Below are 16,098 nucleotides of genomic sequence, written 5' to 3' on the forward strand. Positions count from 1 at the left end.
GGTTCACGTGCGAGCTCCGAGATGTTGTCGCCGGCGGCGGCGTTTGGCGGAGGCATCACGTGCGAAGCGTAGCTCCCCCCTTGTGTGCCGCGAGTGTGGCGTTGTTTTCCCGTCGAGACCCAGCTGGTATGGTTATTTATTTTGTTCGCTTTCATTCTACGTGGCTCCGGAGACGCTAAGCTTGGCTTCAACGACGTTTTTTGCATCGGCGTGTCGACGACGGAAGATCATTGAAAACCAGCGATGCCAGACGCCCGTTACGTGGTGGCTAGCGCTATTCGATAGCGTTGCCGCTTTCGCGAACAAACTAACGGTGCGTTACCAACGGCTCACTGGCGTGATCTTCGGAGCTTCTGTTTTTGTAACCAAAAGTTTTCCATCCGTTCATATAAAACCAAGTTGTACGACTTCGACAGCACTCGCGCGCGTGTGTGCTTGCGTGGAACGAGTGGTACGTTTGATTCACTGTTTTTGTGTGGACTACAGTGTGCTCTGAAATAGTGTGCAGAAACCCGTGCCCGCTTGCGTTGACCACTTTGCCGACCGTGTGGATCTCACGCCGCCGCGCTGCCATTTGAATGGGTTATCGACGTCGCCTCAATGCAAACGGAGGAAGTGCTCCTCGTGAGGGGTCAGCCTGACGTCGCAGCAACGAGATCGTGTCTCGGCATAAACTTGTGACCACATTTCTTTTCATCGCGCGTTTGGAGCGAGGATCTTTTTGCGGATTACTGTGGCGTTGACGTCCGCCAGCGACGCACCGTCGTGACTAATGGCGCCTGGAGGAATGCTCACTTTCCTGCTTCACGTGGTTCTCGGTTTCCTTACGAATGGTGAGTTTTAAACTCTTGGCCTAGCTGTTAAGTCCGGCATCGACTTCATGATCTGTATTCTGTATCCTGTATTTTTCAGGAGCTTTTCGTAGATTAAGCACTTGTTTGGCTTATATATTTGCTGTATCATTCATATGAGGAAAGAAATAACGTTCTTGGAGCACTTTGATTCACAAAGCAGCTGTGATGCTTATATTGCGCTCAGTTTTTTTTTTATTTCTTAAGACTGGTTGAGGCAAAGCCTTCGTTAATTAACTAAACGAAACTTGCGGATACTAACATTTTCTTTAAAAGCCATGCGCAATATTTCGTTTATTTGCTGTTGATTATATTCTCGAACATGGTGTGTCAGTGCGCTGCTCCACGGGAAGGTGCAGCATGCACACTGTGTGAATCAAGTTTGAGCACATATAAACATGTGCCAAGACGAATAGCTTGAATAACAAAGCGTTTTTGATTAAGAGTATAGCTATCTGTTTGCAGTTTTACGATTCGTTTTTTTTTTTGCGTGTGTGTGTGTTCATCAATCTAAATAGTATGCTTCAAAAGACGGTTGCACAAGAACTCGGAATAACATAGAAGAAGCCTTGCGTGTATGCGAATATTTAGCTGTTTGTCGCAGACTGTACTGTTACGACCGTCTGTATTTGTCTCAGCCGCCACTCGTATTTAAGGATCATCCATAAGCGCGAGATAAGTTTTCACTAGAGTAAAACCTGGGAGTAATAAGGGTCGGAGCGAGTGCCGTTAATTCTTACAAGTTCTTCCTGAATGGCCCGGCGCATTCGATACTACGTTCACCATCATGTCTAAGCGGCCGCACTGCCTTAGTTCGCAAACTTTGTTTTGAAAACTGGTTCCGTACTCACGTTTATAAATAGTTTCATATGCCAGAAGAATTCATGCAAAGACAACCGCCTCCGAATAAATTACACCGGAAATGTTATTACCACATGTGGTTGACCGATAACAAAATGGTTACTATGAACGAAAGCTTTTGCAAACACCAGTCCTGGAGCAAACTTGAAAGACAGTTGGTTCGCATAACTGATGGTTCACGGGTGGCCCGCTTTGCTAATTTTTGTGCACTGTCACGACTCGTCAGCACTTGTCCTCACAAACCACTCAACTATACAAAATGCTTTGAGCGCACATTCACTGGTTCACAAACGCTTCATTTTTTTTTTGCCGCTCGATTTGATCTGTTTCGAGCGTATTTCTTAATTTAATTTTCTATAACACTCTGATGTCATCGGATATCACATTTCTTCGGCTACTATTCCCACGATAAGGTATCAAAAACGAAATCTATCGGTAGACGTGTCCTAACAGCGATAATTAACCTACCAATTAGGCAATGCCTTATTTATTTTTTGTGCTGTGCTCTTTTTTTTCTATACGAACTTCGAGGCCTGCCAGAACAGTCTAAAACTGGATGCACAGTGTTTACCCAGATTCTGCTCGTCTACACGCTAGCCAAGGCAAATGAGAATGCAGCGCTGACAGTAAAAGTAATGTCGACGTAGAGATAAACGCTAGCCGGACGCTGCGCACCAAGCCCAAACGCAATTGCACACCGCTTACTTGCTTCGAAGCCGCAACATCGTCTTCGTGGAAACGGAGTTGCCCAATAATATGACCATATGTTGGCGCTTTTTCTTATATGACACGCTCTAGCTATGAAGTACTCACAGACCTTCGATATGAACTTCTATTACATTCGGCGCTCACTGCCTACAACTTTCATAGTTTGCAAGGCTGGTTGAATTTGATGTTTAATGCATGAAGATAGGAATGAATAAACATCGCCTATTTTTATGTTTTACTGCTGCAGGAGAGTTCAAATATGGTGCCTGCCTGTTAATGAGTGTTTAGATAGGCCCTCTTTCATTAAGGAAAACAGAAAGAAGTTCGTGCATATACTCTACGTTTTCACCATCATTCGTGATTTGTTTTTTTTTTTCAGTTTCAAAACTTGTATGTGCCAATTATTACGCGCTTGCAAGGTCATTTTGCACAGCAGTATGCGTATATTTTGTAATTTCAACTACGCTTCTGTGAGTGCAGCTTTCTTTTAGATTACAAACTGTTACAGTCAGTAAAATAAAAAGAAAAGATAATAGTATAAGATAAACGTTATAGTAAGAGCTTTATAATTGTGCCACTCATACATTAGAACTGTTCAGAAAATACTTGCACCGCTTGCAAGGTCATTTTCCAAAGCAGTATGCGTATATTTTGCAATTTTAACTACGCTTCTGTGAGTGCAGCCTTCTTTTAGATTGCAAATTGTTACAGCCGGTAAAATAAAAAGAAAAGATAATAGTATAAGGTAAACGTTATAGTAATAGCTTTATAATTATGCCACTCATACATTAATACTGTTCAGAAAATACTTGCGTCTAGATAAATTTGTACATACTGTTTGATCTGATTGCTGACGCTCATTAGGTGTCAAAATATTTGCTGCATAGTTTGCGTGTCTAGACTGACTATTACAGTTTGTAAAAAAAGCGCTATTCTGCATAGCATAGAAAGTAAGGGAAAAACAAAAGACATTTCCGAGTAGCTGGCTGGTAGCGTGCTCGAACATCATTGGTTTCACCAATCTCGTCCACAGCATCCAAGCTCAATATTTAATGTTTACCAAAGTCGCAACTTACAGTTCCTCCCGCCTTTCCTGCTACGGGCATAGCTGACGTGGTAGATTCTGAAGAATAGCCGTCAAAACTAAACTGAAGTGAAATTCACGTTTGAGTTTTTATATATCCTGTGGTCTTTCCTTTATTTTTATTACTTTTAGATAAGCGGGAACATAACATCCGTTTACCATAACTATATAGTGTATTTATTTCATACCCCGAATGAATTTCTCATTACCGCAATTTATTCCATCGGCGGTGCAGAAAAACTATTCCGCATAGTTTCCCTTGAATTAGTAACAGCCCACAGTGACGTGCCCTCGGACAAAAACACACTGCGTGTCCTAGTTTTCTCGACGTTTTCACGTCGGTCCCGACCGCGGTGGTTGCTTTCCGATGGATGCGATATGCAAAATATGAAACTAAAAAACTAAAAAAGAAAAGCTATTGTACTTACAGGAGCACGTTAAGGAACACCAGGAGGTCAAACTTAACTCATAGTCCTCCAATGCGGCCTGCCTCATATTCGCAACATGCTTCTGGCACACACATAATTCCTAAATGTAATCTTACCTTGTTTGTCTTGATTTCTGAGAGGAAGAAGGCTTTTCGAGTGCCTGCGTCACGTCAGTCGAACTCGGGTGAACATAATGCGACAGCTTTGTTTGCCCTTTTTATCGTTTTTCGTGGTTCGAATGCGTCATCTCAGAGCACGCCCATGCGCGAGAAGTCACATCGTACAGAGTGATCAAAGACAGAGCCTGCATTCCGGGCTCGCAGGCGGAAATGGCGTGGACGCGACAAAGCCGAAGCGGCATGAATGCGTAGGTATGAAGAAATTAGAAAATCCATCCTCCCGAAACACGAAGCATTCACGAGCGACATTGGTTCCTTTTCGATTATACAAGAGGCTTGAACAACGCCGGTTTAAGTTGATAAAAAGTAAATTTTTTGCTTTACTAAGAAAGAGTTCCCACGTACGAAAACAAAAGCAAATAAAAAGCCATGCAATGCAATAGAATAGGCATTTTTGTGCGCTCGCGCAAGTCGCATAACTACGTTGTGGTAACAGAAAGAAAAACAGAAAAAGAAAACAAATAAAAAATTAAAGATATAATTAAAGAAAGAAAGAAAGAAAGAAAGAAAGAAAGAAAGAAAGGAAGAAAGAAAGAAAGAAAGAAAGAAAGAAAGAAAGAAAGAAAGAAAGAAAGAAAGAAAGAAAGAAAGAAAGAAAGAAAGAAAGAAAGAAAGAAAGAAAGAAAGGAAGAAAGAAAGAACCAAGCAAGCTAAATGTCATACGCGTGTAGCCTAATGACCCCGTAGTTAAAACATAGCTTAGATGGTGTAATCTCCCTCGACTCTCAAAAGCGGAAAAAATAACGTGCGGCACGCGGGCGCGTTCTTATTTTTCTTTCCCCAATGCTCCGCTTTCCCGTTATGTGTTGCGGAAATTCTTTACTTCGTGTCGGTTTCGAGTCATTCACCTTCAATCTTCCCTGTAGCTTGAGCTTCTTCGTGCCTTCTGGTTATTATTATTATTTCGTTCTGGCCGCGACTGAACTTCAAAATTTGGGCCGTGATTTTCTTGGCGAAAGGACCACACACCGACGGCACGGAAGGAGCATAAAATGTAACTATGCACAAAAGCAAGTTGAGTCGCTTGCAGGACCCCCAAACACATACACAGACAGAGAACTTCCCAAGCCTTTCAACGTTCTCTTTCAGGTTCCGTCATTACGCGTACATCAAAGCTCTCGCGCATTTCGCAACGGTGTGCTTCGTGCTATAGGCCTGAGTTTGAGCGCCCCTATTTTCTGAGTTCCTGATTGTTGTTTTTCTTTCCGTTTTCCCCACCCTTTCTGTTAACAGCGCATCCCAAGCAATTCCCGTACATTGCATCGTGTTCGCAAATATGCGCTGTAGAGAAAATGTTAGTTTCTTTCCTTTTTTTTTCTGTCATTTCTACGCTATTATTTTATTTCATCTTCTTCGTAATATCACCTTGATGTTCGGCGCTCGGCGAGCGCTTTCATCGCGTCGTCTAGCTTCGTCGGGCGCTTATGAGAACGGAGCAATTTCAGAAAAGTGCGCACATGTAATCCCGGCACCAGAAATACCTTTACTCCCGTGCTCGCATTTTTTTTCGTTTGTTACGTCATTTTCTATTATGCGTGCCCAGTGGCCGTGCATGGAAAGGCAATTTTGTGAACCCGAACGTTTCTTTTTTGTTTTCGCCGAAATTTTAGCAAGAAATGCAAGAGGCCTTACGGACGGCCCATGCGAAGCACTTCGTAAGAAGTGAGTTAGTCACTACCTTGTATTTCTCGAGAAATTCCGGCGATCGATAAAGGGCCTGATCAAATCAAGATCTTTGTAAGTAAACCTAGTTGTTGGCAGTGCCTACATTCTTCTGTTTCCTCAGCTCTCTGCGCGTACAAGTGATTTTCGGTTCTCTACTCACCCTCCCATATTCGTTCCGGTGCAACAGCATTTCGTGGCGCTAAAGAACAATCTCAAAGGACGCTGTCACACGTTTTAACATTCAGCCTTTACACGTTTTGCAGTAATAAAGACTCATGCGGATTCAACGCACTTGTTTGGATATACGCGAAGTAAAGCTGTAGTGACGCGCCTAATTAAGGGACGTACAGCTAACGAAGACGCCTACTATTGTGCTTACTTTCGCACTACGCAACACGTTATCACGCAAAATCTTTGTGTTTCTCAATCAGAAAGATCACGACCTAAATATTGTGCAATGGAAGCCATTGCAGTTTTTAACTTTGGGATACTCGTCTGTATATTGTCTATAACCAATTCCCTGTATTTGAAGAATAATAAACTGAAACTTAAAAAAGAAATGTTTGCGTTTTGGCATAGCTTGTTAGCAGTGTGGTGCATAAACATAAACAAAATTGCCGGCGATTGCGCGATGTGAGACGTTTACGCAACTATGTCCCGGGGTCGAAAGCAATGTTCGTGCGATGCTCGTCAATGGCAAACTGGCGATGACAGGCGTATGAACGTACAAGTTCTATCCACATATAAGGAAGTAAATCATAGGCTTCGTAAATCATAGGCTTCGTTGAATATAATGCGCATTTTTAATTACGACATCAGTTTGCTCTAGAGATACCGACAAGCCGACGTTGTACGCTCACGTTCTTTGTAGGAATTTATTTTGCTTATTGCGCTTAATAGGAGGCGCGCTTACTGTCATTGTACTTTGTCGGTCAGTGAGTAGAGCGGTTATATAAGCCCTTCAGTGTACATAGTGTAGACGGTGTACAGTGTAGACGGTTGGCTAACCGTCTGCATATTTACAAATTTATTCGCCGACATACCGACCAACCCGGTGGCAGCCTCGCCAAGTCCGGGACTGCAGGTAAACTCGGCTTTAATATATTCGATTGTTTTCGTCATCACGCAACCAACTCGTCAAGCGCGACTACGTCTGCTTCGAAGTGTTTTCGTAATGCCGGCGTTATTCAACAAGTACTCGGCTGAAACGGCCAGCATGTAAGCCACCCGTTTTACTCTGTGTCCATATTAGTCCTTTTGTCTTCAATTGTCATGACTATACTCAATATTGTTGTCGATTGTCGTATTCTGCTTTGTATACTGCCCCTCCTGCTTGGGCAATGTGGCCTGCACTATTTCTGTTGGTAAAAATAAAAAAAGGAATACCCCAATAAAATATGAACACATCCATAGCTACACACGGAGGTGCAAGAGAGAGAGAGAGAGCAAATGATAAAGGAAAGGTAGGGAGGTTAACCAGGACTAAGCCCGGTTGGCTAACCTACAGTGGGGAAAGGGAAAAGGGGAAGGAAAGATTAAAAGAAGAAGACAAAGTCTACTGGGGATATCGTTCGCTCACTCAGTCCGGGTCACAGACGCTGACTCAATCCAGTTGCTTTCAAATATCGCAGCAGCACTTTTGTGGCCTTTTGTAAGTGGAAGAAGTGTAACGATATTCAGGCGCGCGGTAATCCAGAGCGCTTCATACCTAGTTCGTTCCTGCAGTGGCCAGATCGAGAATCGATAACTTAACAATGGTCACGTTATAATTTGACAACTTCACCTCGCGCCACATTTGGCATGCCAGGGATTGCCAGCCGTTCCTCATTTATGCGGAGAACAACCAGCTTCGGTTCAAATGATGGGCGTGGATGAATCCGTCCGCGAGTTCTTCAGGCGCTCTTTGTGTATGTAATGTCAGGTTGTTGAGAGAATATCGTGCACGCAAGGGCAACCTTGGTATGAATATTACACGAAGACGTTTGCAGACGAAATGCGATCTTTGCTCACTACACTCTCATCAAATTGTATAAGCTATATTTACGGCACATGCAGGAACACTCAGACTAAAACGTCGTTATAGCTGGCGATAATCAGCAAGCAGGGCGCGATCACAGCTATAGAGTTGCTCTGCACGTTTCCCTACTTCGCCCATTAACGACGCTATAAGTCAGTCACAATCATCGTATAAACACGGGTTCACCGAGAAAAATTACGTCGGCCCAGATGTCGAGGTCGTTGCCGAGGCAGCGACCGTGGATGAACAGCAAGGTCCCTTGTCGACTCTGGCCTCAACACGACGCTTGGTAGTCGCGACCAGCAAGGTCGACGAACGGGTCCCAGCTGCGTTCTCCGGGAGGCGTCAGTAAGGCTAGGTTTTGAATCAGCACTTAGGAATGGTTGGCGTGCGGGTCATAGCCGCGCTCTGCGGGAAGCGTCGGTCAGGCCGGCGCGCAGGAGCAGCGCTGAGCAGCGGTCGCTGGTCAGTTGTGCTGCAGGCCCGGGTCCTCTCGCATGACCGGTGAGGTGGCTCCATCCACCAGGCTCAGCTCGACCTTGGACCGCCGTCCGTGGACATCCCCGAAACAGTCCGGTCCCTTGGGATAGCAGGGCTCTCTCTTGGCTCCAGCCAGTCACGCTTTTCTTCTTTTCCGTTCCACGAACAGGCACCGCCTCCTTGTCTCCAGTCTTCCAAGCCCCCGCCAGCGCACGCTCTCCCCCCTCGTGCCTCGTTCTTTTTTTTTCTTCCTTCGCCCTCTTCGGCTTTCCTGTACCCTTTTACTGTTCTCTATTTCCCGAATGTTGCATGTTTCTCCCACGGATTGTGTTGCAGTCGTCGACACAACGTCTCAACACAAGTCTGACGTCGCGCGCATCATATCACAGTGTAAAGAAAGTTTTGTGCGCAGCTTAGACGTGAAAAAAAAAATAAATAAAAAGGCACGTCAGTCACGCATGCATGTAGATTTGAAAGCGAGAACAATATATGCACGCATCGCAGACGTGCATATCAAATAGAATTCCGAATGAGACATATTCTTAGAATAGCGACGACCATGAGCCCTATAAAGTCAAACTTATTCATTCCGGTTTTATCCCAATCTACTGACGTCAAATTTACGTAAAGGCCGACGCAGGCATCGGGAAGTGAGCAGAAGCGTTGTTCCAAAAGCCCAATCAAAATCACTCTTCGTTTATAGGGGGTCACTTTTGTTTGCTTCGAACGCAAATAGAATTTCCTCACCAGAAACGAGGAGCACGCAAAAGTGGAGAGGGTTTCGATGAGGCCGAGCTAGCACAGCGAAAGTAGATAGTTGGATGATGAGAATGGTGCAGGCATCTGCGATTGGTCAGTTTCCCCTTCCTTAGCTTCCGGTTGCTGGTCGAAAATTGCGGCGGCGTTGAGCGGAAGGTTAAAAATGCAGCTAAAACGGATACTCAGTGAATAACAGTCGGCAGAGCGATGTTGCATACGCACTGAAAAGGCCCAAAAACGTTGCACAACTACGCCGAAATCTTTACTTTACGCACAGAGGTTTATTCTCGCCGGCAGCTTCGAGCAGCCAGTGTCACAGAAATTGGCGGCAGACATATATTTTTCCGTTTGGAAAGGTGCAGTGTCTATTTATCCCGCAAAAAAAAATTCAGTTTTGTTCGGCATAATAATGCATTTTTAGTACGTACGCGTCATTTTATCGTGGTAAGTGCTCGTGGTGTTGCGATTTCGCGTGACGAACTGGCGATGTCGGCGCAGCCCAAGAAAATTTGACCTACAGCGGAGGGGTAATGATGAAAAAGGCGTAGAACTGTAAATATATATATATATATATATATATATATATATATATATATATATATATATATATATATATATATATATATATATATATATATATATGTATATATATATAGTGGCTAGTGGCAGTAACGAAATCGAAGCACATCGAAATAGCTTTATGTTATGGCACTCCATGTGTACTCTCCAGAAACCTGAATATTAAACAGAGCTCATTGCTTAACCTTTCCAATAATAATTTTTGAAGTTCAATAATGATAGTTGAAATTTCTTGTGTTCAAGCAGTGCATTGAAACGAACGAAAACACAAGCTAGGAAGATAAAGCATGTGCATTGAGGCTGGCGAATAATTTATGGTGTCATAATGTCTACATTGGCAATTTCGCAGTGAGAATGTTCGTGCTGTCAAGACGTGCAAATCACATTGGTAAAAAAAATTTTTTTAAATCGCTATATAGCAGAGGTATAGCCAGTAAGAGAAAAAGGTGGCTCGTTAAAATAGTTTTTTGTACAGCAATGCCACTTCTGTCGGCGCTTTAAGCCCGAAGCAAGTCTTTTCGTCTCTTTTACATCTTTAGGCTTCTTAAATTTAACTCACGTCTCGAGCGCCAGTTAGCGGGATATGGGTGACTGAAAGTCTCATTAGTGCACAACAAGTATTTGTAGTGCTTATACGCTTATACGCTAATTATACCTACTTATACGCTAGCAAATTGTGGCCCCGACAGCAGCATGGCACGCCACTGCATGTATAGCAAGAGGTGCTTAATTAAATCGGACTAAAGAATTTCATCCTCAGTTTTTCCAGCATTCACTTGAAGCAACTTGTGCAGCCCACCTGACTTGCAGGAACCGTGGTCAATTCGTTTAGACCTAATTATTTTCATGGAATTAGTACTGACTGCTGAAATAGCAACTTACCCATTACAGTCTGCATGCATGTAACTTGAACACTTCATTTCTGTATTATTACGGACCTGATGAGAAAGGAGATATTATTCCTTATAGTGAGCTTTTTCGCAATGTACCATCCATTCATTTTAACTAAGCATCAACAAAAATTATAACAAGGCCTTCAATGGCGAAGACGTCCTTCTCCTCTTTTCCCAACTGTTGGGTAGCCCGACTGGGCACGGCTTGGGTTAACCTCCCTACCTCCCTTTCTTCGTCTCTTTCTTGAGCAATACTGTATTACTGGCACGTGCTATAGAAAAAAAAAATACTACAGTGCTGCTCCTGCATATAGCTGATCCATGTGGAAAAATTTTAATATTAGGCAGAGACAAAAGGCATGAGCGCACTCTGGAAACATAAAGTAAACAAAAAAAGGAAGGTATTCAACAGTGGAAAAAAAGGGGAGCAAGCACCACTGCTTTCAGCACTGCGTCACACGGAAAGAACAGCGAGCAGCTGCAGGACACGAAGCTGCGGAGACAAAGGGATGTCGCCGAGCTTTATAAACAAACGCGGGAGGATCGCAACAAACTGCAGGCACACGCCGCGCGCGAGATGAGCCCTGGCGACCACTGCAGGCGCTGTCGTTGGAGATCTCGGTGTGAGCTAGCGCGCCAATATTTCCCTATTAGGCCTGCCGGCTGACGGGCGCCTCGCGCGTGCCCGGGGAACAGCGCCGAAGCACGCAGCCACGCAGTATGTGGCTGCGAGGAATGCTCAGCGCGGAAAGACCAAAAGGCACGCACTCGTTTGCCTCGACGCCAGCGCCTCATAGCACCGAGAAAAGCTGTACGTAGGGGACGCCGCTCCCTATAGCACGAAAGTGGGGGCGAGCGTGGCTCCCTGTGGTCGGGGAAGGGTAAAGAGTCATTCGCGCGCTGCGGACGACGCCAGGCAAATGGAAGGGATGCCCATTGGTCTTACTTAGGCCCGCGATCCCGGAAAGAGGCAACGGCAACGAGAGCCGAGAAAATATTCGAAAGACAGCTCACAAACTATTGACTCTTCGTCAGGCGCACGTCTGGCATGCACAACGTGGCGAATAGGGTTAACGAATGAAAGAAGACCTCGAGAAGATGCCATCAACGCGACCAGTGCTCCTACACAGACCGCTGATCACGGGATGTAAACCAGTGCGTTGAACGTTACGTACCGTTTAGATTCGATTAATAGCTCGTCGTACTATCCATCGGGCTCAGGTCCCAGTTCGAGTTGTGCTTTCTAGAAAGCACCTCAAGGTTTCATAGAGCGTGTTTACGCCCGCTAGCGCAATTCGTCTTGGTCGGCGTCCATGCTCGCGTTATTGGAGGCGTCAGCGTTGGCGAGGTCTCGTATCACGGCCTTCGAGGGTTGTCCCTCAAACGGCGTGGAGGAGGAACACGTTGAATTGTGGCGTTACGACGTCGAATACAAACAGTGCCAGCTGGAGAAGCACCGTTGCTGGTGAGTAATCTATATTGAGCCGTCCTTACGCACCATTACCGAAAAGAAGCACTTCCTTCCAGCACGTTGGACTGCATGCTACGCGTACACCCTTTGGTGAATACACCTTGGCCCTGTATTTAGAGGGAGACTCTCACGCTGAAACTTTTCGTAAGAGATGCCGTTCAATTGTTACGTAGTAACTATCGTTAGCGAAGGCGGACGGCAAATGGCAAAGAGCACTTACAAGCGAAAAAATTGTTAATTAGGTCCCAGGGGCCGTATTCACAAAAACTTCTAACGCTTGTTTTCTTCATGAAAGATAATTTCAGTCAATCCTAATGCAGGACGTATCAGCCAACGCGGCCGGTCAATCGTACTCACGAACAAAAAGTTTTGAGAATTCAGCCCTACATCTTCAACGCATGTGCACAGTGATTCTTAAGCACTGACAAAGCCAAGATGCGCTCAAATGTAAGGAAGAGGAGAAAAAAGAAAGGGAAAGGCAGGGAGGATAGCCTATGTAAGTACCGGCTGCCTACCCTGGGCTGGTGAAAGAAGTAAAAGGAAAAAAAAGGTGATAGACGGAATAAAAGATAAAGAGAGAAAAAAGTGCACAAAATAGTGCACAAAATAGCGCTATGCAACACGCTACAACTTTCAAAGGAGGTCGCAACATCGTAAGCTATCGCTCCGTGTCAAGCACCCTATTCGTTTACGTGCTCCCGAATCATCAGAGAGTACGCTTAGTGACTTTGTGATTATTATTATTATTATTATTATTATTATTATTATTATTATTATTATTATTATTATTATTATTATTATTATTATTATTATTATTATTATTATTATTATTATTATTATTATTATTATTATTATTATTATTATTATTATTTAATAGGCCTCTTTCGTGACCTGGGTTTCTGGCTATCTATATTTCAAGTCTATTTCTATTTTTGGTTTCCTGCGCATGACTCTGTAATCGCGAACAAGTGCCACATCTCATTGATTTTTCGCCCCTCTTCCCGCTTAAAAGGAAGCCTGCCTTATTTAATCACTTCCTGGAGTAGATTCTGGTAAAGTTAAAGTTTCGTACGCTTCAAGTTTGTTTTCTCCTTCAAAACAAGGAATATCGGTAAAAACTAACGAGACCTAATTTAATGGTACACTGGAGCTCACAAAGGCGCTTGGGGGTTAATTCTATAGCTTACACGCACACTCCATCACACGCGACCAAGAATGCATATATTTGCCGGAAAATATTTCAGGCTTTGGACTAAGAATATATACATTGTTATTTTTCCCTTCCGCTTAATGACGGGGAGGTTCATTACACAGAAAGACATCTAAATGTAGTAACAAATCGCTGGCGGACGAATGAGGTTGCCCAGCAACTCAATCCTTTCCGCAGAGTTCTGGTTGAAGAAATACAGAAGCAGTCCTTCAAAGCAGAGGAAACGTGAGATTGTTTTTTATTTCTCCCGAAAGTGACTGGAACCATTCAGGAAGCTCGAGTAATTTTAAAGTTCTGTTGCGGGAGTTGGCGCTATTCACTGTAACTCTCTTTCCTTTCGGCACGCCTTAAGTCTTTGGACGGCCTTCATATCCCCCAACCCTTAATTCATTTGTTTCTTAGAAGTTCCAGGTCCCCCTTTTTTCTCTCTCTCTCTCTCTTTATTTCCTAAAGAACTTACTGGCGTCTTGCTCCATCTTCATATAAGACACTAGCGCTTCTTCGCCGCGTTTTATTTGCGCACGTTGAAAGAAAACTGAATTTCATTTCGTGTGCGGCAATCATGTGTGCCTCCTGTTCCGTATTGAAGTGCAGTCCCTGCTCTCTTCCCTTGGCACACCTGCTCAAAGGCGCGGCTCCATGAAATTGGCTATGGGCAAAGCGATATGCAGTACCGGAAATGTCGAAGCATACAAAAAAAAGAAAGAAAAAGCGTGCGCTGCCCCATGAGCAAAGTGTAGAGCAGAGAAGGGATCACGGGATCTGCCAACGCCAAGATTGGGTGGGATTTGAGCCCTTGGGTTTGGGATTACGAAAAGAGCAGGTAGAACTCGATTTCTTCTTTTGGGCACAAATCCTTTGGAGCTTAGCTTCCTCCTATTTGAAATATTGATATCAACGTTTTCCGTAGTAACTGGCCGGCGCGTGGCAACCCAAAGGCAGCTTTCGGCGTTTTTTTTTCTGTCTTTATATTTTACGATTCAGTTAGTGCACTTAGTATAAAAGGACTTACTCGGAAAAACTGAAACGTATGTTTGATTCGATGAAAAGAAAGGGGGGGGGGAGGGAAGAGTTGAGTTGAGTTGTTGTAGGCTACTGGTGGGATTAGCCTTGCAGTTGCTGCCGGCAATTTCTCCACCGTAGCGACACTTAAAATAAATAAATCACATAATCAGACACAGACCTCTCAATTACAAATGGTCACTCCTCAGTTCACCATGTGGAAGCCAAATCTGTGTCCTATAGGTAATTTAACAGAAGGCGAGAGACCTCCTTCCTACACAACTGGTTCCCGCGCGGGAAAACAATGTCTTGAAGAGAACTGTGAGGAAGTCCTGTGTTCTTGAGGGACCCGAATAACACCCTCATTTCCACGTTATACACAGTACAGCACATTAGGTAATGTTCTATGTCACCGCACGCACCACACATTGAACATAATGGTGATAACGCCAGGCCAGTCTTATACATCCACGCAGGGGTACGAGCAGAGCCCGTGCGAATGCGGAGCAGTAAGGTGGCTTGGTTTTTTTTTAGACCCTTGATCACACATGGTTTGTGAGGTGAGCTCCACAAAGAACTGAAGTGACCCGACACCGCTTCTCTGAAGAGTCTCTTGTCTTCTTGAGGCACTTTTCTCATAGGATTCCCAGACAGCGCTCTATGGGCGAGGCTGTCCGCCATCTCGTTGCCTATGATACCTATGTGGGATGGCACCAATTGGAATCGTATGGAGAAGCCTTTGACACGGAGATTTTGCACCGAACGTAGGAAGCTTAGAGATAAGGCATCAGTAGGGAACCCGTACTCTAATCTTTGAAGGGCGGATTTCGAATCTGTAAGAATGGCAACAGGTTAAGGCGTACAAAACCGTAGCTTTTTGACAGCTGCCTCAATGGCAATGCTTTCGGCCGTTGTGGAGGACACGACTGCAGTGAAGCGAACGGACCAATCATACTTCAAAGAGGGAATCCGAAAAGCAGCTGCACCAGATCCTCTGACCTTGTACACAGAGCCATCAGTAAATATTTGAAGATGACGTGCATATTCAATTTCAAGATGTTCCAGTACGAGCGAACGCGTTGACGCCAGGGGTGCGATCGCGCAAACAGCTCGCTTTTCCGTTCTCTCGCTTGCCCTCTCGTGATTCGTTGGCGCCCGCGCGTTTCGTCACGGCCGTCATTGCGCCGGGGCGGGACCACAAAATGCGCTTACGTCACACTCCTGTCAGTCATTCCAAAACCGAGTGAAATCGGCCGCTATCGTGGAACGGTCGACAAGGGCATTCGTTTCGAAGAATTAATGGCCGTTGCCATAGCAGCGCTAGTAGCAGACGATGCGCCTGTCGTCTGCTCGTAATGTCGTCGCTCGCCGAGCTTGGTTGGCCCTGCCGGGGGTCCAGTTTTTTTAGATTAAAGCGCGATCCGCCACTGCAGAACGTTAGCGATGGTAATTATTGAAAACAACTGTGATCACAGTGAAATTAAATGTTGTGCCTGCGCTGTGATAAATATAACTAGTGTTCTTCTTTTTAATGTTGTTTGATCTGACCTCATTTGTCGAGAATGCTCGCCGTTTCACGTTGTGCTCAGAGAATCGCGTTCATTGTTCGGCGGTTTGACGCTCACGAGTCACGATGACAGCTCCTAATATCGCGCTTTTGTAGTCTCTCGGGCAGCCTCGGCGACGCATCTCTCGGGACGCATTTGACGAGCTTACCGAGGAAGAGTTCCGCGAGCAATTCAGGCTCTCGAAGAGCACTGTGCGGTGGCTCTGCGAGCAATTGGAAGACGTCATCGGTGGCCTTCGAACCGGTGGCATCACGATGCAAAACAAGGTGCTTTGTGCTCTCCGTTTCTTCGCGACGGGGAGCTTCCAAAGATCCATCGGCAGCGAAGAATTCGTATCCATAGG

At 44.9% G+C, this 16,098-nt stretch overlaps 1 protein-coding gene across 1 annotated transcript in view; it reads left to right on the top strand.

The window, feature by feature from the left end:
- Window positions 1-416: 416 nt before the first annotated feature.
- Window positions 417-16,098, top strand: part of LOC135902947 (cell adhesion molecule Dscam1-like) — a 158,100-nt gene continuing 142,418 nt past the window's right edge. Inside the window, exon 1 of the mRNA XM_065433287.2 lies at window positions 417-833. Within this exon, the coding sequence (XP_065289359.2) occupies window positions 773-833 (61 nt within the window). The 5' untranslated portion in view covers window positions 417-772. The remainder of the gene's footprint in view (window positions 834-16,098) is intronic.

The sequence above is a fragment of the Dermacentor albipictus genome, chromosome 3, assembly GCF_038994185.2.
Source record: "Dermacentor albipictus isolate Rhodes 1998 colony chromosome 3, USDA_Dalb.pri_finalv2, whole genome shotgun sequence".
Classification (NCBI taxonomy): domain Eukaryota; kingdom Metazoa; phylum Arthropoda; class Arachnida; order Ixodida; family Ixodidae; genus Dermacentor; species Dermacentor albipictus.